At 35.5% G+C, this 22,119-nt stretch overlaps 1 protein-coding gene across 1 annotated transcript; it reads right to left on the bottom strand.

The window, feature by feature from the left end:
• Positions 1 to 6,766: 6,766 nt before the first annotated feature.
• LOC129244150 (uncharacterized) lies at positions 6,767 to 16,025 on the bottom strand. Its single transcript, XM_054881765.1, has 3 exons — positions 15,987 to 16,025; positions 8,084 to 8,174; positions 6,767 to 7,972 (listed from the first exon to the last, which is right to left on the bottom strand). Exons 1-3 carry the CDS (start codon positions 16,023 to 16,025, stop codon positions 6,915 to 6,917), a joined length of 1,188 nt encoding a protein of 395 aa, XP_054737740.1. The 3' UTR covers positions 6,767 to 6,914.
• Positions 16,026 to 22,119: the final 6,094 nt, after the last annotated feature.

Raw genomic sequence — 22,119 nt, 5'->3', positions numbered from 1 at the left:
GAAGTCAATCTAAGATGCTAAGGACCATCACAAACGCAAATTGGTACATAAAAAATGACGATATTCACCGCGACCTCGGCATAGACACTGTCACTGAAGCAGTAAAAAGAAGCAGCAGTAAGCACATCTTGCGACTATTAGAGCACAAAAACCATGAGATGAGACTGATACCGGAAATGGAACTTAAACCAAGAAGACTAAAGCGCAAAACACCCACAGATCTTGCCCGTACTGTGATATAAAATAAAATATAATAATATAAAATTATAGAAAACTATGTATTAGTAAAATTATAACTAAATGCCACCAAAGACAATAATGTTCTCTTTCAAAGGGAAGGGACATTTTAATTCCAAACCCTAACTAACACCAATTACTTATTGTTAATATTAACAGATCGTAATTTATAATGGAAATAAAAAAAAAAAAAAAAAAAAAAAAAAAAAAAAAAAAAAATATTGACGAATTTCTCATAGATTTTACCCCGTTTCTCAGTGCGGTAGTATTCCCGTTTTTCGCTAGGGAAAAGTTTCAATATTTGCTATTCCAAACTGTAACTGACTTTCAGTGACAAAGGATAATTGTTGGATTCGTAGAAATTCACTATCAGCATGATAAGTTGAGTGCGATGCACATTTGTCAAGTGCTTATGTCGGTGATAGTATTCCAACAATGAGTTACCTTTAAAGCCGAATGAGTTGAGAATGCCTAACACAGACATATCTAGACGCATCCTCTCGGTATTTGTGGCACGTGTTTTCACTTTTTTATGTCTAAGACTTGCGACAACTTCCTGTGGCGTCGAGTGTGTTAAGTTCGCTGTGTACGCCAATGGAGAGCTTATGGAATGGTGGTGATTTGGCATTACAGCATCGAGCAGTGTTTGTTTTGATTGCGACGCCAACGCTCAAAGTAGTATTCAAAGCGTATGCGTGTGCCCAATTTATAGGAATGTAAGAGTTCAGCGATGTGATGATTTTTCATCATTTTCAATTCGTCGATGCCAATGTTTTCATCTGTTTGAAAAAATTTTGGGAATTGTTTTTCTTACTATTTGTATTTTATAGACTTTAAGTCAGTAGTTCAATAATATATTTAATTTCATATCTTGCATATGCGGCTAATCCCCAAATCTTTAATAACGTTTTCAAGGAAATGCAGTCAGTCATATTCATTTCATGAAAAACCAACTGAAATCATAATATAAACATTTTCACGATGTCATTGCGCATAGTTATTTATCTAAATACCATAGGTGGGCACTTTGCAGTAACAGTAAAAATGCAGTAAATATAATATTTTACTGATATTGCTATTTAATTTTCATTACCAGTAAACTTTTACTGATTACTGAAAAAAATTTGCAGTAAAAATATTTTTTTACTGATTACTGAAAAAATTTGCAGTAAAAATATTTTTTTACTGATTACTGAAAAAAATTGCAGTAAAAATATTTTTTTACTGATTACTGAAAAAAAATTGCAGTAAAAATATTTTTTTACTGATTACTGAAAAAAAATTTCAGTAAAAATATTTTTTTACTGATTACTGAAAAAAATTGCAGTAAAAATATTTTTTTACTGATTACTGAAAAAAATTGCAGTAAAAATACTGTTAATATAATTGATTTGCTATTAGCTATTAGCCTTTCTTAACACAAGCATTTCAAAATTTGCATCGCTGAGTTTTTGCCTTCTGGACCGATTTACAATTCCAGCGAATGAAAACAACCGTTCTACAGGTGCAGATGACGGTAATGGGGTATTATATTTTAAAAATACGTTTTTAATAGCCTGATATTTATTTAGGCAACTTGTTGTTTCTTCTCGTTCGGCCAGGTATAAGAGCGTTTCTTGAAGATAATTTTCCGAGTCAGTGGAACCACATTGTATGTATCTATTTAAGTAAATATATGAGTAAAACAAATATTTAATTGAAAACCAAGTGTAAAAAGTTTACCATTACTTCATCCCCGAAGTCAAACAATGTTTTTTGAGGGGGTTGAGGTAGAATACGAGTTTTGGCACAGGCTACTTTTCCATACTTGACCACATAAGTGTTCCACATTTTTTTAACTTCCTGTTTGCGTTTTAGCTGTTTCTAAAAGAGCTTTCACAAATCGCAACTTAATGTCAGGGACAGAAATAGCGGCATTAACAGCATCCCAAGCGTCAGGCTGAATCAGGAAGTACTTTTCAAATCTTTTAAGCAAAGCTTCATGCATTTTTTTGCTACTTTCGGTTAAATACTTAAAACTTTTAGGCTCCAAACGACGCATTTTTATTCTTAAGGACACTATAGTGGGTATGAAATAACCAAAATACATGGTCTTTTCACCCTGAAGGAAGTCGATTGCTTCTGCAATAGGTTTCATAAGCTTTACGTATTCCTCTAAGTACTCAAGCTCACCACTGAGAATGGTAGGAATTTTTAAACGGAAACAAAATTCCGCTAAATTGGTTTTGTGCTCCAGTAACTTATTTACGGAATCATAAAGCGAGTTCCACCTTGTTATGCATGGAGTTATTAAATTCGCATTTATCACTCCATTAACAACTTCTGCAGATTTCGGTCTATTGCATTTATTCCAAAGTTGTGTGCATCTGTACAGTAAGAAAATGTGTAAATATAAAAAATTTCAATCAAATTGAAGGATTTTTTACTTTTGGAAAGAAAGAAAATAAGAGAAACCAAAAAAAAAAGAAAGAATTATTGAGTACATAAATGATTGAATTTCGTGATGAGAGTGTATTACATTTTGACTTCCCATAAACAGTAAATATTATACTGATAATGCAAATCAAATTATATTATCAGTAATTTTACTGCAATTTTTTTCAGTAATCAGTAAAAAAAAATATTTTTACTGCTTTTTTTCAGTAATCAGTAAAAAAATATTTTTACTGCAATTTTTTTCAGTAATCAGTAAAAAAATATTTTTACTGCAAATTTTTTTCAGTAATCAGTAAAAAAATATTTTTACTGCAATTTTTTTCAGTAATCAGTAAAAAAATATTTTTACTGCAAATTTTTTTCAGTAATCAGTAAAAAAATATTTTTACTGCAATTTTTTTCAGTAATCAGTAAAAGTTTACTGGTAATGCAAATTAAACTTCATTATCAGTAAAATTTTACTGATTACTGCTATTTGTAATGCAGTAAGTTTATAATGCAGTGTGCCCACCTATGCTAAATACGTTAAAAATATACGAGGGGGGTTCAATAAGTACCCGTGTTCGAAATGAAGACTCGCCTCGTTTGATGACTGCCTCGTTTGATCTACTTTTCCCCGTGCACCGTTTCTTCATGTTGGGGAACAAGAAAAGGTCGCAGGGAGCCAGATGGGCTTAATACGGGGGTGCGGCAGTAATTCATAACGAATTCACACAGTTTGGTGGCGACAACTCCGGATGAATGTGCTGGTGCGTTGTCGTGGGGAAACAGCACCTTCTTTTTCCCCAAATGCGGCAGTTTCTCTTTCAATTTTTTGTGAACGCGGCCCAATAACTCACTGTAGTAATGTTCAGTGATTGTTATTCCTTTTTCTAAAAAATCCATCTGCAAAAATCGTCTCCATGACCTTTCCGGCCGATGGGACTGTCTTCGCCTTCTTTTGAGCAGATTCACCGGGAGAAATCAATTGTTTTGATTGTTGCTCAGTTTCTGGTGTGTTATGATGAATCCAGGTTTCATCAACGGTGACAACTCGACGCAAAAATTCCTTCGGATCTCGTTCTGTTCTCATTCGGAAACACGGGTTCGAAGTTAACAGCCGCATTCGGTTGTTGACCACTGAAATCAATCGAGGCACCCATCGGGCCGACAATTGAACCAATGAATTGATAGATGGCGGCACACGATGCTAATACCCACTTCCCTCATGAAAGCGTAATTTCAAGTAAGTTAAAATCCAACTGATTCAAAAACACAAAAAACCTTTGTGTCTGCATACATATATATGTATGTGCATACATCAATTCATCTCTTTTATGAATGCCTCGCTCAACAGTTTCAAACTGTCTTCTTCTATAAGCTACAACTCCACATTATAAAGGGGTTTCCAAACAGAGGTGTTATTTTGATATTCAAAGAAAAATGCTATTTTTTAATATATATGATTGGATGTTTATTTCATTATAAAGAGGAAGGTATGCCGTTAATAGTGGAAAATAACATCAGGCAATTGACCACCACGACCACGCTTACAGGACAATTTGAAATTCATGAAATTTTCCATAATCGAATTGCAAAGTGGCTGCCCTTTGTCCTCGATAGCCTCACGAATTCCATCTTTGAGGTCTTGAATCGACACTGGGCTATTGGCGTAGACCTTCTCTTTCACATAAACTCCTTTTATTCAAAAATCCGCATCTTTTTTATTGAAAACTCTGTTTTTGCCTTTTTTACATTTACTTTAGAACTTCATTGTATATGATCATCCTTGGATTACCAGGTTAGAACACCCGAAGTGAATTATGAGACGAACTTCGGGTATAATGTCATCGGGGACTCGGCAACAGAATTGCGCCCGCTCATTTCACACGCATTCACACACTCGTCCAATCAGTCGTTGTTCAACTAAAGGAAGAAGAAGAAGGAAGTGCTTGTGGACATGAGCCTGCATCTTCATGACTACTATATATTCCCTAACATCATCACTAAGGACAGTGGGCTGACCTAATGGCTGAACATATCATGCGAAGTAATTTTTATCTAAATCTAATCTAAAGGATTTTGTACCTTTTTCCTCCATAAATTCTCTACAAATTTAATAGAATAGAAACTGATCTTGTGGCTTATTGTATCTTTAGAAAATTATTTTCTTTCAGTCATTAAATTGGATCAAATATTAGAATTTGCTAAAACGCGCTTCTTCTCCCTTCTTTCATTAAAATTAATGGGATATACATAGATGTATATTCCTCCCCTAACCACTATTAGTTCATAAGATGATAAAAACCATACAACGAACAGTTTCAAACATTGTAAAAGTTTTTTAACAATTTACAAAATTTTAATTGTAGTACGACAAAGTGAAAGTTTCAAATTACTCCAAAAGTACGGTTGATTTTTTACATTTTTTTTTCGCCAAGGTGTCACGCAATTTTTTTTTGTGTGTGAAATCGTATTATTAGAACCAAAGGTTGTAACAATTGCATTCCATTATTTATGGTACACGATTTTATTCATGTGGCTGCTTCGGCTGGCTTCGCAGTACTATCAGTGAACAAGAACTTGGTGACGGTTTTAGGCATTATCTCACAAATGACTTGCTCTTTATTCGCCCCAAGGGCCTAAATCGTTAATGGTTTGTTCCTAATTCGTTCTTCACAACACCTCATAAAAAATCTAACTACGTCAAACTCCAGATCCGATGTGGCCAAATAGCATCGCCTAGACGGCATCGCCCGATTACCGAAATTGGCTGCGTCCTGCTGAAGCAGAATACCGTCCAAATCCAGGTCTTCAATTTCCGGATATAAAAATCGTTTCTCGTGCCTCATTAGCGCTCCCCGTTGACCGAAATGACGTTTTCAGCATAATTTCCAAAGAAAAATGGGCTACCACCGTCCAATATCCACACTCAACTCTTACTGTCTGAGGATGCACTGGTTTCTCGACGATCACGACCACATTTTCCGATCCCCAGACGTGACAATTTTGTTTGTTAACATAATCGCCGAGATGAAGATGCTACACTACATTGTCTTTGTAAATAAGTTTGTAATATTTCCCAACGTTTTTCAAGCGTAAGACCGCCCATTTCGGTCAGCGGAGATATCTTACTGACTTTCTGTCAAGATTTCCATCGAAATGGCGGAATGCGCGCGAACAAATATGCGATCCTAGCATATGAAGCCGCCTTCGATTTGCCACTTCTATGCTTGTTATCTCTGGGCTTTGACTAGACGAAAATTTTCCATTGGAATGCAACAAAAAGTTATCGTTTCGCCACCAGCGAGTAAGGTTATACCTCATAAAACTGGTATAACTCACTGTTTCACAAACAAATGTAATTTTAGACAGCTTTATTCCAGCGTTGCCAAGATATGTTCATTTATACCAGTTGCTTCATCTATTCGCCACTTGCTACACTTGGCGAAACGAACAGGCCTATTAGTAGCTAGCTCTGTGTAAGTATCGTTGGAGAGTCTGATAATAAAATTTGCGTGTTTTCTTGGATTATCGAGCTTATTATTCCGACCAATTCTCTTGGGAACGATTAAAATCAATATTGTTGGGTATTGATATAAAACTGCTGCTCTGGTAGTATTAATAAATATTATTATGTGTGGATTTATGTATTCTTCCCAACATTTACTCTTTGTAATATGACATCATTTTCAAATGTTATCAATTTGACGAAATTGGTTTAGACTAATGGCGTAGCATTAAAAAAATTTCCAAATACATAAATTCATCATAAAATTTATTTTTAAAATAATGGTTTTTTTAATTTGCTTCATATATTTACCTTCATGTATTCACTTGCCAGTACAACCAATTAGAAAAGGCTGTACTGCCAAACTACCGACGAAAAACAAAACGAACAAAATAGATCTCTGTCAGCATCACATTGTTGTTGTTGCATTTGCATGCAAAATTTTTATACGGATCCAAATCAGTGACCATTGGAACCCAACTAATATCAAGAGTTTGAATAACTAGTGTGAAAATTATACACAAACTATCAGTTATAAGCGCATGCTGGGTATAAAAAATATGGTTTCGCCAAAGTTCGAATGTATTTTCATATAAACTAAATTTAGACAATTTCTTAAGCTATACACATACAAATGTACTTAGTACATATTAACATGAAAGTATTTTAAACGTATAATTTCAACTGCTGTTCACTATTTCACTACTTAAATAAGTTCAGTTTGAGTGTCCATTTCACTTCACTAAAATCATTAATAATCACCATCACTTAGCGACTCAGTCTTCAATTGCATTGCACTGGGTGATTGCTGGGCATGCCAATATTCGAAACTTTGTGCAAAATCCTCCACATCCCCATCACCACATTCAATGCCCACCTCCGGCTCCGTTAATATATTACCAACACCACCACCTCCACTCTCATCACCATGTTCCGCATCCTCTATCCACTTGCGCTTCAACGTCGGCCTGTCACGTTTATAACGTTTCATATTGCAGAATTTCACATAGATTTTACCACGTTTCTCAGTGCGGTAGTACTCCAATTTTTCACTGGGGAAAAGCTTCAATATCTGCTGTTCCAAAATATGACTGACTTTCAGCGACAAATGATATTCGTTCATATCGAAGAAATTTACTATCAGTTGTATGAGTAGTGTGCGATGTACATTCGTAAACTGCTGATTTTGTTGATAGTATTCCAATAGTGAGGTAGCCTTAAAGCCGGACGAGTTGAGAATATGCAACAATGGCCCAGTGTCAGTTTGTTCGCTATCCGAATCGTTGACGTGAAATTGAAATTTTGGGGCCAGCCGCGGAGAGCATGCGGTCATCGTCGTTGTTGTTGTTGGTGCTGTTGTTGTTGGCATATTCGGTGCACTCACCACCGCACTCTCCTCCAAAATACTAGGTTGGCGCATAAGCTTTGGCATTTCACGCAATACATCCCTAGCGGATGGAAGTGGCGTGTCCTTTGTTGGTAATTTTACCGTCATATCTGGTGTATTTGTTGATGCAGTAGCGTAATGCACCGTAACGGTATTAGTGGCACGTGATTGTAGGTTTTTATGACTTTCGACAGGTTCATGTGATGCGACGTGTGCTATACGTACCGTGGGCGCCACTGAAGGGTTGGTGATGTGGTAGTGATTTGGCGTTAGAACATCGAGTAATGGTTTATTTTGATCACGACGCCAACGCTCAAAGTAGTATTCAAAGCGTATGCGTGTGCCCAATTTGTAGGAATGTAAGAGTTCAGCGATGTGATGATTTTTCATCATTTTCAATTCGTCGATGCCAATATTTTCATCTGTAAGCAAAGTATTTTAGCTGTATATTTGTATATTTACATACATATGTATCTAAGCATGTGTTTTTAGGATTTTAATGCAAGTAGTAAAAAGTAGAAAATAATTCATACCTTGAAGATGTGGCAACAACTCGGCCAATCCCCAACTGTTAACTAATTGTTTCAGTGCAGTTGAATCAGCCATATTTATTTTATTTAAAAACTGAAATAGTATAGAAATATTCAGATATTATCTCTCTTGTATAAACCATTATCTATCGCATTTAAGCATTCTGCAAGTACATACTTGCATACATATTTGTGTGTTATGTACAACTTTATATGTATCGCTACATCGAATAGATTTGTCTTTAACGATTTCAAATTCATTCGTCTTTCGACATACGAAACATATATGGGCGTGTACATACATATAATTTAATTGTATTTCACTACATTATAATGCTTACTCCTTCAACATTTATTCAACAAAAATGATTAGATACATTTTACTTTTTTTCACAGAAAAGTTACCCACTCATCGTATTTGTACATCCAAACAGAACGAAAGCATGAATTGGACTAAACCAGTTAGCGCTACATCCAACCCCTACGAAATACAAACATACACACATATGTATACACACATCGATTCATCTTTTCAATGAATGTCTGGCACAGTCAACTTCAAGCACAGTTTCCAGCTGACTCCCTCTATTGGCTGCAATTTCATGTTGTGCCATTGAGCAGAGCGGACATATAGCGAGCTCTTTTTCACATGCATACATTCGTTGAGTAGACATGAAATTCTTCGTCAGAGAAAAAAAACGAAAATTTATTCATTACATACTTTGCTTTTGTTTGGTGTTCTTCGACTACGTATTTCTGAACTTCACTTCGGGCCCTCGTTGCTCGTTTTTCATAAACATATGTATGTACATACTTACATATAGAAGAAAATAATTTAATGAAATCGTAAATAAAATTTTAATAAATTTTATTCAAAAAACTGTTTAAAGCTACACGCATATACATACATATGCCTGTATGTATGTATGTAGGTATACATCTGCAAGATGTTTAATCCTTTGTTTGCTCTAATGTATACCAAATACCCAAGTCTGTATGTACGAATATGCATATTTGCATAAGTATGTATGTAAATATGTAGAATTGATGTTCATGCTACTATTCGTTCGTACACACGACGTATTCAGTTGCATCACCACTAAGCACAGTGGGCTGATGTCATATAAAACATTTGCAAAACCAAGCTGCATTTTTCATTCTACCCCGGATTTAATAACTTATTTTTTTTTTATAATTGGCGCGTACACCCTTTTTGGGTGTTTGGCCGAGCTCCTCCTCCTATTTGTGGTGTGCGTCTTGATGTTGTTCCACACATGGAGGGCCGACAGTTTCAAGCCGACTCCGAACGGCAGATATTTTTATGAGGAGCTTTTTCATGGCTGAAATACACTCGGAGGTTTGCCATTGCCTGCCGAGGGGCGACCGCTATTAGAAAAATGTTTTTATTAATTTTGCTTTCACCGAGATTCGAACCAACGACCTCTTTGTGAATTCCGAATGGTAATCACGCACCAACCCATTCGGCTACGGCGGCTGTTATAAATATATATTCGCTTGGGGGAAAAAGAAGTTCATCATTTTTGCGTAATTTGGTTAAAAACGATGCTATGATTACTAACTTCAATTATTTCTGTGATTTTGTCGACATTTTCTTTAACATCAAAAATTCCTGAACGGAATCGACGAAACCAGAATTGCACGTAATCAGCTTTTATAATATCGGCACCATTAACAATTCACAATTTCAGCAGCACGACTTGTATTTTTGCCTTTATCAGAGAAAAACTGTAAAAAGTACCGAATTTTCTCTTTGTTGAATTCCATTATTAACAACCTAAGTCACAACAGCAAACGAATTTTTTTAGTGTGAAATGTCACCTTGACAACAAGCATAAACTTTAAATTGTTTTATCGATACTTTACGAGATATCGATCACTATAGCTATCTGCCGAGAAAATAATGGAATTTTTCCCCCCAACCTAATAAAAAATTTTGTAGAAAATTTAAAAAAATTCAACAAATATTCATCAAAAGTATGTTTTATTTTTTATGTTTGCCGATCCTTTGAATGAAACAAACTTACACACGTTTGATGAACTTAAAAAAATAAGTACGACGCAAGTAAAACTTTGAATATAGGCGGTGCTATGCCCACTTTTCGGTGAGAAAATTGTCAAAATTTTCCATGGCCTGTTCTCGTATATGTATGTAAATATATCTAAATTTTAGACGCCAGCGGCCAATGAAATTGTTTCGATATTGAAAAGCTGCAAAACATTGTTCATGTTTCAATAAGAATGTAATAACAAAAGGAAAAATCATGTAAATGGATTTTAATATTAAAATGCATTCATGGGTTTGAAATGAGATTTGTGTTATTATATATGTATGAGATTTCACAATTGTTTTGTCTGGTGTTTGTGCTTAAACATTTTAGCGGCAGAAAACTCAAAGAAAGCTGCTTTGGAACGATAATACCAATACTTTTTTTTTATTTCCTTGCCAAATAATAAATTATAATTGATATTTATGAACTTAACTATCGCTCCTATTTGGATATAGAGCAATAACGATTTTCTTCCAACGCGTTCGATTTTGCGAAATACCCTTAATTTCCCCCAACTTCTACTTTCAGCATGCACTGACCGGATCCAAGTTTCGATAGGTCTACCTCTCCTTCGAGTACGTTGAAGATTCAAAGGCCTCTCAAGCAATGTCATCTTCCGCTTTTCTTAAGATACGGCCAATCTAGTTCCATTTTCGGCGTTTTATTTCCGCACCAATCGGGCTGCAGTTTGTTATGCGGTAGAGCTCTTAGTTCCAAATTATGTTAGCCCAAAATATTCTACATATCCTGTGCAGGCATTTATGGATAAATGTTTGTACTTTGCTTGTTTTAGAGCCGACATAAATATATATGCGATCCGGTAAAAATCCCACTCACTTTTCTTATGCAAAGACAAAATTTCCGTCTGCTATAATTCGAGAAAAAGTTTAGATATTTTTACGAAGCACAGCAATGATACAAAGCAAGTTTATGTTCCCATGGGTAAAATCTCAAAATAATAGACATATTTCAAAATGTAAATATTGTAAACCAAAAGTTTCTTATGTTTCCCGTGCAAAATTTAGATATTAGGAAAATTTGTTCGATTAAGCACAATCTCTTTTATGGTCTTAACTCTTTTTATTTCAATCGTTGCGTTTCGCAAAATAATTGATTAAAATTTTAATTTGTGGTAAGCTACTTACAAGTGTTTGGTCATCACTAATATCATTTTCCCTTTAGAACAATAATAACACAGACAAACAACAATCTGATAGTCAAGAATTACTCATTTTTATCCACATACGAAGCACTGTGCAACACCTCGTCTACAGCACAGTGTTGTTACTTGAGACTAGACTAGTTTATGATGATTGATTGGACCTGAAAAACAAACCATACAAGGAAGTATTATAAGAATTTACGGTATATAAAAATAACAAATATATTTACTTTTCAACATATTCACACTCATAAAGAAGCAAACACCTATTTTAAATTTTTTTTATATGGTATTATAAAGATAAAAACTTAAAATAAACTCCACAACTTCGGGTTAGGTAGTCAATTATTTTATGTTTTTAAGACAAATCATTGAGAAACTGAAAACAAACGACGAATCGAAATCAAATTATGTCTTTGTTTATTTTCATGCCATTAGATTTTTTTATTTGTTCCATTTTGATTTCGCTTTCATTTGTTCTCATAACAATTTTTTTGTTTTGTTTTTGTTGTCCTATTATTAATTTTTTTTAGAGTAATGAGAAAATTTTACACAAAACCCACCCAAAACAATATTTGAGTCCATTGAAGCTGTGAAAAAGGTACATACATATACGACTTTCAGTACTGCTTCGAAGAGTAGAAAATTCGCTTGGAGCTGTGTAAGAGTAAAGGAGGAAATACACTGAGGAGTCCCAATAAAATATTTTGCATCATCAGTCTCGCTATTTAATAGCCTCTTATTGATACTCACTAAAACAAATTTTATAATTTCGATATATGTATTTAGATGCTCAATTTTAGACTACATTTTTAAACTATAGGCACATATATTTCTGCATTCCCCCAAAAAGTATTTTCACAATTAATTCATAAGCACAACACTGTTATTCATACCTGTGTCGTAGCAATCATCCAGTCAGCCAAGCCGCGTTTTATATGCTAACGAATGAATGCGCAAAGTAATCATGGAAAATGAGACGAACAACGGAACAAACAATGCGAATGGTTTGTATTGTAGCTGTCATGCATGTGACTATGAATATGTATGAATAAGTAAGGAATTATACATATATATGCATAAAATTACAAACGCAGCTGTAGAGAGTAATGAATTGGTATTTTATGTAAGGCAGAATATATTAGAAACTAGTTTAGTACTAAATTATAATTTTGAATCTCAAGGCAAATTTTACAGTCCAAGCAACGTTGTGACTTTGATGAATGAATTAATGAATTATTCAAAACTCCCAAAAAATCTTAATTTTAACTGAAAATTTTGTTAAAAACCAAAAACAGAATAAATAAATAAAATTCTGCCTTCGCGTGGTTACAACTACACGAGCATACATAAATAGTTGTTTGAAATGCAGATTACATGCGTATTTTTAAGGGGTTACATACGTCCAGCAGCACCAAAAAATGCGCTAAAAGAAAAACTGTTTTTAGAAGGGTTAATAATAGAAATAAATATAAAAAAATTTTATACATTGTTTACTTGTACTTAAACTTTATAAAAAAATTAATAAAAATTTTTTTTTTTTCAAAAATTAGTATATAAAAAATCACGTGACCCAAAGTACAATGAAAAAAAGTTGTTCGACGGTCTACAACATTTCTTCTTGAAATGTTGATGGATCTGTAAAAATTAAAACCAAATTCTTGTAAAATAAAGTTGTAGTTATAGTGCGTCGAGACGGATTTTTGAATTTCGAAAAATGTTGCAATTTACGGCAAAATATGTGTTAAAAAAGTCATAAATGTCGTACTTTAATTATGTTTATAAACATTTTTAATAAAAACACCAAAAATCAAATCTATACACTTTCGAATATTTAAAAAAAAATTTAAAAAAACTTTATGAGTTATGATGCAGATCGTGCCGCAAAAAGTAGTTTCTAGAAAAACGAGTTTAAGGTTTGAGGTACAGGAGCGCGCGGACCACTCTCTATCTAGTTAATGGGCTGTAGAAGCTATAATATTAGAACTTTCTGCATGAAAATTTTACAGTATATTCTTAAGATACTATACTTACAAAATAACGAAAACAAAAAATACATTTTTTGTAAATTCCTTAAACTTCAAACGTCATCCTTCATCGTTTTGACGATGGTTTTGTATTTCAAATCGTTATTAAAAGGATCATGGACTTGATGTATAAGGATCACAGTGGATTTTATTTTTATGTTTAGTTAATTTTTAATAAAAATTAAAAGAAATGTTAAGTGTACGAGTATATTCCAAATATCAGGGGATCTCCTCCAGTTTTCGGCTTCCCGACTACTGTAGTGTCTTTAAGGCTGAACTGATGGCAATACATAATAAAAGTCGTGACTTGTACAGCGTGCGATATCTGGATATGATATCTACATTTTCACTGATAGCCAGGCGGCGATAAAATCCCTCACAAAACAGTCGACAACCTCCAAGATAGCCATGAAATGCCGCAGATCTCTTAACGAGGTTAGCCGAGTTATTTCATTGAAAGGTAATATATGTATGTAGTCACCTTGCCATTGTGACATTGAGGGTAACTGTAGGGCCGATGAACTAGCGAGACTCGGCACGAAGTTGAATGATGAGTACACAAATAATGGCATAGACATAACCAAAAATACATATAAGCTACTTATCTTTGAGGAAATTGTAAGAGCAGCGAATGAAAGAAACCACCTGCACCATCGCCCGGTAATTGTAGTCGAGCACGAATATTTAAAAAAGATTATCCGATTTGAACTTTCAAGAAAAATTGGAAATAAAGCGAAATAACAGTTGCCGCAAAAAACAAAAAAAAAAAACAAAAAAAAAAAAAATCGCCCGGCAATTGTAGGGCGCTGCCTAGTAGACATGACGCTCCCACATGACTTCAGCAATACCTGTCTAGATGAGAAAGAAGAAGAGACGATCTCGCGCCTCCTGTTCCAGTCCTGCACTATCCAACGTAGAGTTACCATTTTCGGTATACTTATACAATTCTTTAAAAAATTGGATGATCTCACTACTGTGGAAATCAGGATCTTCTAAAATTGTTTAAAAGTACAGACTTTAGGAGAAATAAGGACAAGTTCCTCACGCGTTATCACAATGAGCTATGAGCCTGATTGAGTCCCACAGTGGACATTCGCTTCAACCTAACCTAACCCAAAAGAAATATCATTCATCATCTTTAAAACTATAAAACTGCGAAACAATCTTGGATTTATATGCAAATTTTAAAAAATGGAATCATTTTTCAGGCAGGGATGTTTAAATCCCTGTGATGATTCGCAAATAACTTTAATTTAATTTCATACAATCTTTAAATCGGCTTAGATTAAATCTATCCATCATTAATTTTGATTGCAATAAAGCCGGAAGATTGTCGCAGTATGAGCTTCTTTGTCTTTCCTCTACTTCCTGAATAAGAGAAAAGAAGTTACGCTTTTATAGTCCCAAAAGTTGCTCTGATCCTATAAATGAGGAAGTCGTCCCTATTCTAGCTAATTTATCTATAATTTCGTTCCCAATAATTTCTATGTGCCCTGGAACTCGTGGGCACGTACCTGATTGTTCAGGCCAAAAGATATTCTGATTATCAAGATATTTCAGCACCAGTTTGAATGTAACCTGGAAAGAGTTGAGAATCTTGATTGCTGCCTGCCTAGTATTAAGGATATCTAGGCTTCTATTGTTATAGTTGCGTTCAAATTTAAAGAGAGCGTATATTTCTAGTGCGTTGACTTCCGCCTGAAAATTACTTGTACCCGTATTCTTGACCAGCGCTGCCTCTCTGAGGGATCCATTCTTGTACCATATTAACATGTTCTGGTTTATCTTCTAGTTTTTAGATAAGACTTCCAAAGTTTTTTGAACGCCCAGTTCAGTCTTGAAGCGTTTGACAAAACTGAACATCGGTAGCATCATGTCTCATGACATTGAAATTTCAGAGGTTAGTTCAGGAAGAAAATCAATTTTGATGAACGCCTGAGCCAATGGTAGCTTTGGTTGTTCTTATGAGGGCTCGCCTTCGATTGGGTATGAATGTGAAGAGGTGTGAGTTCTAGAAGAACCTCCATTAATGCCGTCGGACATGTACGCGTAGCTCTTGTTATAGCATACATAACCAACTTGTGCAACATTGTGCGTAATTTCATTATGAACAAAAGTTTCGAAATACTCGTTCTGTTATTGCAATTTGTGGTTTTTGGGAGCGTAAATTTATTTTAAAAAGCTTAACTGTACTCTGTGCTTTTAAAATTTATGAATTTCTTTGGTATGAAAATTACTATTGTATTATTTCTCTCGCATCATTTTTCAAATATTTCGCAAAAACTATGTTTGCGAAAATATTCCTACGGATGATAGGTCAACTGGTGAGTCCGACTTTAATTCTTTAGACTTGAAGATTCGATAAGATTTGTGGGAGGTTGGACAAATCCAAGCACTCAGTCAGGAAGACCGTTGTTATACACCCGGATAAATTACAGTGGAAGGAATAAAGAGACAGTATAGATACAGTATGGATGGTAAGACATGGTCTAGACTTGAAACTATTGTCCGTCCTGGAGGCTATCGCTTACGCTCTCCGTTATCTAAATTGTGTCTTGTATCTTGATTCTGCGAAGCCTATCCTTAGCCGATCAGAGGGGAAGTTTTCCAATGTTAGTGTGTGCACGGCACACAAAAAAGATACTTACAATTGGATCACCCTTCATTAGTGGATTCAGATTGACCATATTGTAATAAGCCATCGATATAGAAATCTCTGCTTGACTTAAGAAATAAAATTGGAGCTGATGGTTTGGTGCGTGATCATCACCTTACTGTTATGAAGGTACGTTTTCGCACTATTCGCGTAAAAAAGCAAGGTGTCGACCAGCCCCCCGAAATACAATATCGAGAGACAGAAGGACCCTGCTGCAAAAACTCAATTCCTAGATACCGAACACCGTCAAACGCTGCCATATAATGACGAACAATTAGAAGAGAAGTGGGATGCTATCAAAAATAAGGTTAAAACCTGTGCAGATAACACCCTTGGCCCAATCCCTAGAAATAAAAAGGTGTGGATGAGCGAAAAACATTTGAAGGATAAATTGCAAGTTGTGCTGATCGAAATGGAGCACAGTCTAAACCAGTGGCACAGCAGTACTACAACGTGCAGTACGCAGCGAGACGCCATATCAACGATCTTACGGACGAGACTGAACACGCGGCAAGAACTGGTAATACTAATACGCTCTTTAAATCACCAAAGATCTGGTTGACAAAAAACTTATTGCGGAATATCCCATTAAAGACCAAGACAGACTTTTCAACTGTGCTCAGCAACGTACTCGAAACTGAAACCGTTGATGTCAATTCTCGAATAAATACATACCCGCCAAGTCTCACGGAAATCTCCATGGATATGAAACAGATATCTAACGGCAAAGCTGCCGGAATAGATAATGCACCTGCTGAGGCGTATAAAAGCGGTGACGTGTTTTTTGCGGAAATATTATCTCCTGTAATAACATTTGTATGGATCAAGAATCGTTACTGCAACTATGGAAAAAAGTTATTATAATAAAGTTCGCAAAAAAGAAGATTTCAGGAACTGCAATAATTGAAGTGGCATTGCTAAAATGATAGCACGCATAATCCTCAACTAACTGAAAATCCATCTGTAAGCATCTATAAGCTCCTACCGGACCGGTTTCCGCAGTGGATTCTCTTGCGCCGTACAAATAAACAGACTAAGAATTTTTATCAAACAATGGGTTGGGTATAAGTCTAAGTTTAAGTAATTTGTTTTTTTGTTGACTCTAAAAAAGCCTTCGACAGCATCAATCGGGACACCATCTGGTCTGCTCAGCGAAGAAGAGCTATTCCAGATAGGCTAATTAATTACTCTGATAAGGGAAAGCTACAAAAAATGCGAGCTGCTACTTCGTGTGCAAAGGATTACATTCTGAGTATTTTCAGGTGCTGAGCGGTGTACCATAAGGATACATATTGTCTCCAATATTGTTCCTTCTTGTCATCGAGGACGTCCTGAGCGCTGTTTTCAGTAATGAAAATCGGCAGAAATTCATTAAGTGACAGCTAAACAATCAATTTCTCAGGTACCTGGCATACGCAGATGAAATCTGCTTGCTAGCTTATTACTTGACGACCTGAAACTGCCTACTCAAGCCATGCAGGAAAAGCTTCAACCGTAGAAAAACAAAACACTGCATCTCAACGAGATCATATCAAAGCCGGTTAAAGTAGGTGCACAACAGTATGAAAGTGCAGAAAATTTTTGATTGCATGGTCCACCCAAAGATGGCTCGGAGGAAGATGTTGAGTGTATTATTGAAAAAGCTTCGGTTACACATATGAAAAGTAGCCGCGGCAATAACGAGACGCCTGAAAAGGCTTGTCAACCCTTGCCTGCGCCGTATTTTACAAATTTTCTGGCCCATACAATATCCAACTCGGATCTAATAAAAACAACCTAAACAGCTTAACACCGACTGATGATTGAAAAAGAAAGTGGTAGTGGAAAGTACATACGCTTAAAAAAAGTGATGCCCGCTACCAAAAACCTGGCCTGGAGACATAACTCAAAACCACGTCCGTTGGCGAAGAAGTGTAGTTCACGCCCCATGCTCCAATAGGATTATTGAAATATTTAGAAATTTTTTTAGATGTATTTAGAAACATTAAATCTTCTTAAAATAAAGACCCGTAAAATCTTATTTATTCGTATTAATTCTGCTCCTAAGCATAAGGGAGATATTTTTCTTCTCATGTCAAAACAAAACTACATTCAAATTTATCAACTTTCTAGTAACTAAGTAGTTTGGCTTCCCAAATACAAATTATCACTTCAGCACTCATATATTTACACACATATGTATGTAAGTGTGTATGGATGTATATAAATGGTTATTCTTAATAATGCAAGCCAATGGATACAAAAAACAAAGCATAGCAAAAAACTAAAATGCCATCACTGGCACTGTAATTTTTTCTTGTTCTTTTTCTCTTGTCAAAGCTCCCTTTTTCCTTGGGGACAAATTTCATAACAATGAGTGCAATTAATTGCATTATTCAACACCATTCCCCACGCCCATAGATCAATTTAAGTGAGTTAAGACTACAAAACAGAGCAAAACTGGTATACATAATACACACCCCATAAAAAGCAAAGTTTTTTCCTGAGATAAAGAAAAATCTCAATATATTTTGTAGGTACCCAGAAATGAGGAAAATTCGCCAAAGAAATGAGGAAAACGAAACAAAAAAAACAGGAAACTGCAAATAGCAAATAGCAAATGGCAAACAGTAAGCAGCCGAGAAGAGAAGCAACAAAGTGTGCAGAAGTTGAGTAACGCTGCATAAGAATCGACCCGTCTGCAAAGTCAGCAACATGCCTGCCGTGTAAATGTACGCAAAAAACATATGTACATACATATATGTATCTAACTATAATGTGGAAGAGATAAAACCCCTCAGCCCCAGTCGATTACTCACGCCGCTTTCCTAGCATGCGCACAACGAATGTTACAACACGAATAAAGCCAGCGCCGGCCCATAGCCCTACAGCTCCACTGAGCTGCCGAACTAGCAAAATAGCAAACCAACGACCCATCGGCCTACCGACACACCGACCCAAAGCCCCACTTCGAGGCCGAGCACATACATCACTGCACACACAAAGCATTTTATATGGCATTACATTATACCATAACGGGCCCCCACTGACCGCCCCTCGTGTAAGGCTCCCGACGCATGGCGAAAAACAGCGAATGTTAAACGAATCGGCGCCGCCACTGCACTGAGGTTGGAGGTTAAGCGCTACTGCTATTGCCTCAGCTACTTCCCCAATATTGTTGTTGGCTTACTTTGCCACTTTGTTTGGTTGACTGGTTGACTAGGTTGATGGGGGGACCGATGCATACAAGCATGCATGCACACACACTCGCATACTAGGTGCTGCTCCCCACCACAACACTCATCATTCCCAACAGGCGGCAAAAGGGAAGCGAGCGGGCTTTTTGGAGCAACTGAAAAGCTGCTGCTGCTGTTGTTGTTGTTGCTGCTGCTGGCACTGCTGCCTTATTGACGCTTAACGCTTGCCATTGTATAGCAACATTTTTGCAGGCAATGGCTAAGACACATTAGCAGAAGTAAATTCATTGACGACAGACGCGTACATTTTGTATAGCGGACTCGCCGCACAGCCATCTGTCATCAGCGCTCAAGCAATCAGCCGTTCAACTAGAAATTCAACCAAGTATTCAAATACTAAAAATCCACTTTGCCAATCGCTGTAAATGTGTGCTCTGTGCAATGAGTTATACCACTTACAAAAGTACTTAACTTTTTATAAATAAATTGAACTATGTGTACGCGCATACACAAACACACGCAATATGTACATAATTCTAGATATCGTTTTTAATGGTCTAGCGAATAGTTTTCAAGTGGTTTAGAAGTGATGAAGTGGACAAACAATTTATGAATTGATGTAGTTATTGAAAATTAATCAAAAGCTTTTTTTTGTACGAGTATGGACTGCTGGCGTAGCAAAGTACGATAGTTGAAGTGTAACGCATACACTCACATACATACAGTACATATGTATGTGTGTGCTGTAATTACTTTTATGTATACAGAAGTACTGAAAAATTCAATGAGCAGCGTGTTCGTTTACTAACTACAAAAATTTTTTATTGGAGTGCTTATGCCATAAAGCAGTTGATTTACTACAGAGCAAGAAATCCTAGCTGAAGACTGAACGCAATTCTAGGTGAGTAATGCTATGAAGTAAATCATAGAATATAAATAATATGCATAATCTCGATATATATTGCGCAGAAAAGTAATAAGTTTATACTCGTAAAAGTTTTGTATGGAAAAAACCTTTGCATACACATTTTTTATGACCAACTTCCCTCTTTACAGTTGTTAAGAAGTCAGGCCGTACTTCACTAAGCCATTACAATTTTTAATTTGTTTTTCACATGAGAATAGACACAGAAATGGCTTTTAGATGAGCGATTTTTAGTTATCTGTTTTCTCAAGAAAGCAAGCCTTTCAGTGCATTAACAAATACACTATTAAGAAACCAAACCAAAAACCTTGGAACTGTAATGCATACATATAATGTGCTCCCGTTAACTCTTTATACCTGATAACTTTCAAAACCGTAATTTAAAGCTTTCTACGATCAAGGAAACAAGTTCTTTAATGCAATAACGAGTTACGAAGCTTTTTAGAATATTATAAATATTATATATATTATATTTTTTTAAACAAGTTAAAATTATATTTATTTAAAGCTAAGAATTTGATTTGTCGCCAAGTGGGACTAGCTGGTAGCGCTGCTGCTTCCTCTTGTCGCCTTCACGTGTTAGATGGCCTATCACATCTCCGACTGCCTTGCGGATTCCAGTCTAGGGCTGCCCTTATGATAAGAATTTTAGAATATTAGCGAGTTAAAAAACATATTCCAGAACTCAAGTAAAAAACTAAGATGCTTACTTTATGCCCAATAATTTTGAAGGCCTTATTGCTTTGAAGGCCTTATCGCTTTTGTTTATCAGATGTTAAAAAAATACATGAATTTCTTCCTTCTGCACTATAAAGCGCACTATAAATAAAGCATTACTTTCAAGGTTTCGTGGAAATTAAGTTTGATATGAGGCAAATAGTCGAAAATAAACTCGCATCTTTATTTAGTATATATCTTTCTATTTTGAAACCAAACATTCCAGGCTTAAACCATCAGGATGAAAGCAATATCATCCGATTGATGCCTCAACGAATTATATTAAGACACAAAATTGTTTGTGGTTTTTTTCAAGTAAACAATATTTTGTTGCCAAAACTGAAAAAAATTGTACATTAGGGTACATCACTCCTCATACCAAAAAATATAAGATGGGTTTTTCCGTCGGAATTATATTTTAAGACTACCGCCAAAATATTTTGCAAAGATATTATGAATTATGAACTGGATCACAGTACCTCATTCAAACCCAGTTCTCTTAATAAAGCTGAGATAGAGCTGGGTAGGGCTGAGCGTATATGCCTTTCTTCCTTCCTGTCTTATTCTTTTTCACGCATAGCATCACATTCGAGAACACCTTCTTCTGTACTCACCAGCGAGGGGAAAATATTAAATATTATGTAGGCTGGACTGGTTTGAAAGCAACTTCAAAAATCGGTTTGTTCTAAAGAAAATTAGTTTTTTTTACATATTTCTTCAAGAAAACCACTTCGGATGATATCAATGGAATCAAAACAATGAGGGGCTTTGATATATTTTTGGAAGATAGGTTTAGGGAAAATTTGAATAACCTATCCAAATATTGAGCAATTTCGACTTCTAAGATATCATTCGAAATTTTTTTCTAACCCTTTTCGTTGCTTGAAAAACAGTCGGTTCTACGTAACCGGTACGACACAGATTTATATCCGGCCCAGGACTGTCACTTCAGCAGCACTCCCCATGTATGTATGGGGAATGTTTATGCTGCTACAACAACAACTCTTGTCTTCCTGGAGTGGTGTTTGTTGCAGAATTTTCTATAATTAAAGCTTCCCAGTTTATTATTAACAAATTATGCATCCGATTGTTAAATAGTTTCGAAGTTTTAATGAAAATATAGTTACTGCTACTTTAATCTTGTGGAACACTGTATATAAATACATAAAAACGTAAAACTATATATTTCATAGATCAATTTTCTGCTTATTTTATATTCCAACCTGCTGAGTAGGTTGAAAAACTATGAAATGAGAATGCCAATTTAGGTTTAGCTAACGAAATTACGTCTCCTAATAAACGAGAGA

The sequence above is a fragment of the Anastrepha obliqua genome, chromosome 4, assembly GCF_027943255.1.
Source record: "Anastrepha obliqua isolate idAnaObli1 chromosome 4, idAnaObli1_1.0, whole genome shotgun sequence".
In the NCBI taxonomy this organism is placed as follows: Eukaryota; Metazoa; Arthropoda; class Insecta; order Diptera; family Tephritidae; genus Anastrepha; species Anastrepha obliqua.
Note: the sequence above shows the minus strand (reverse complement) of the source record. Positions and strands in the feature narration are given on the sequence as shown.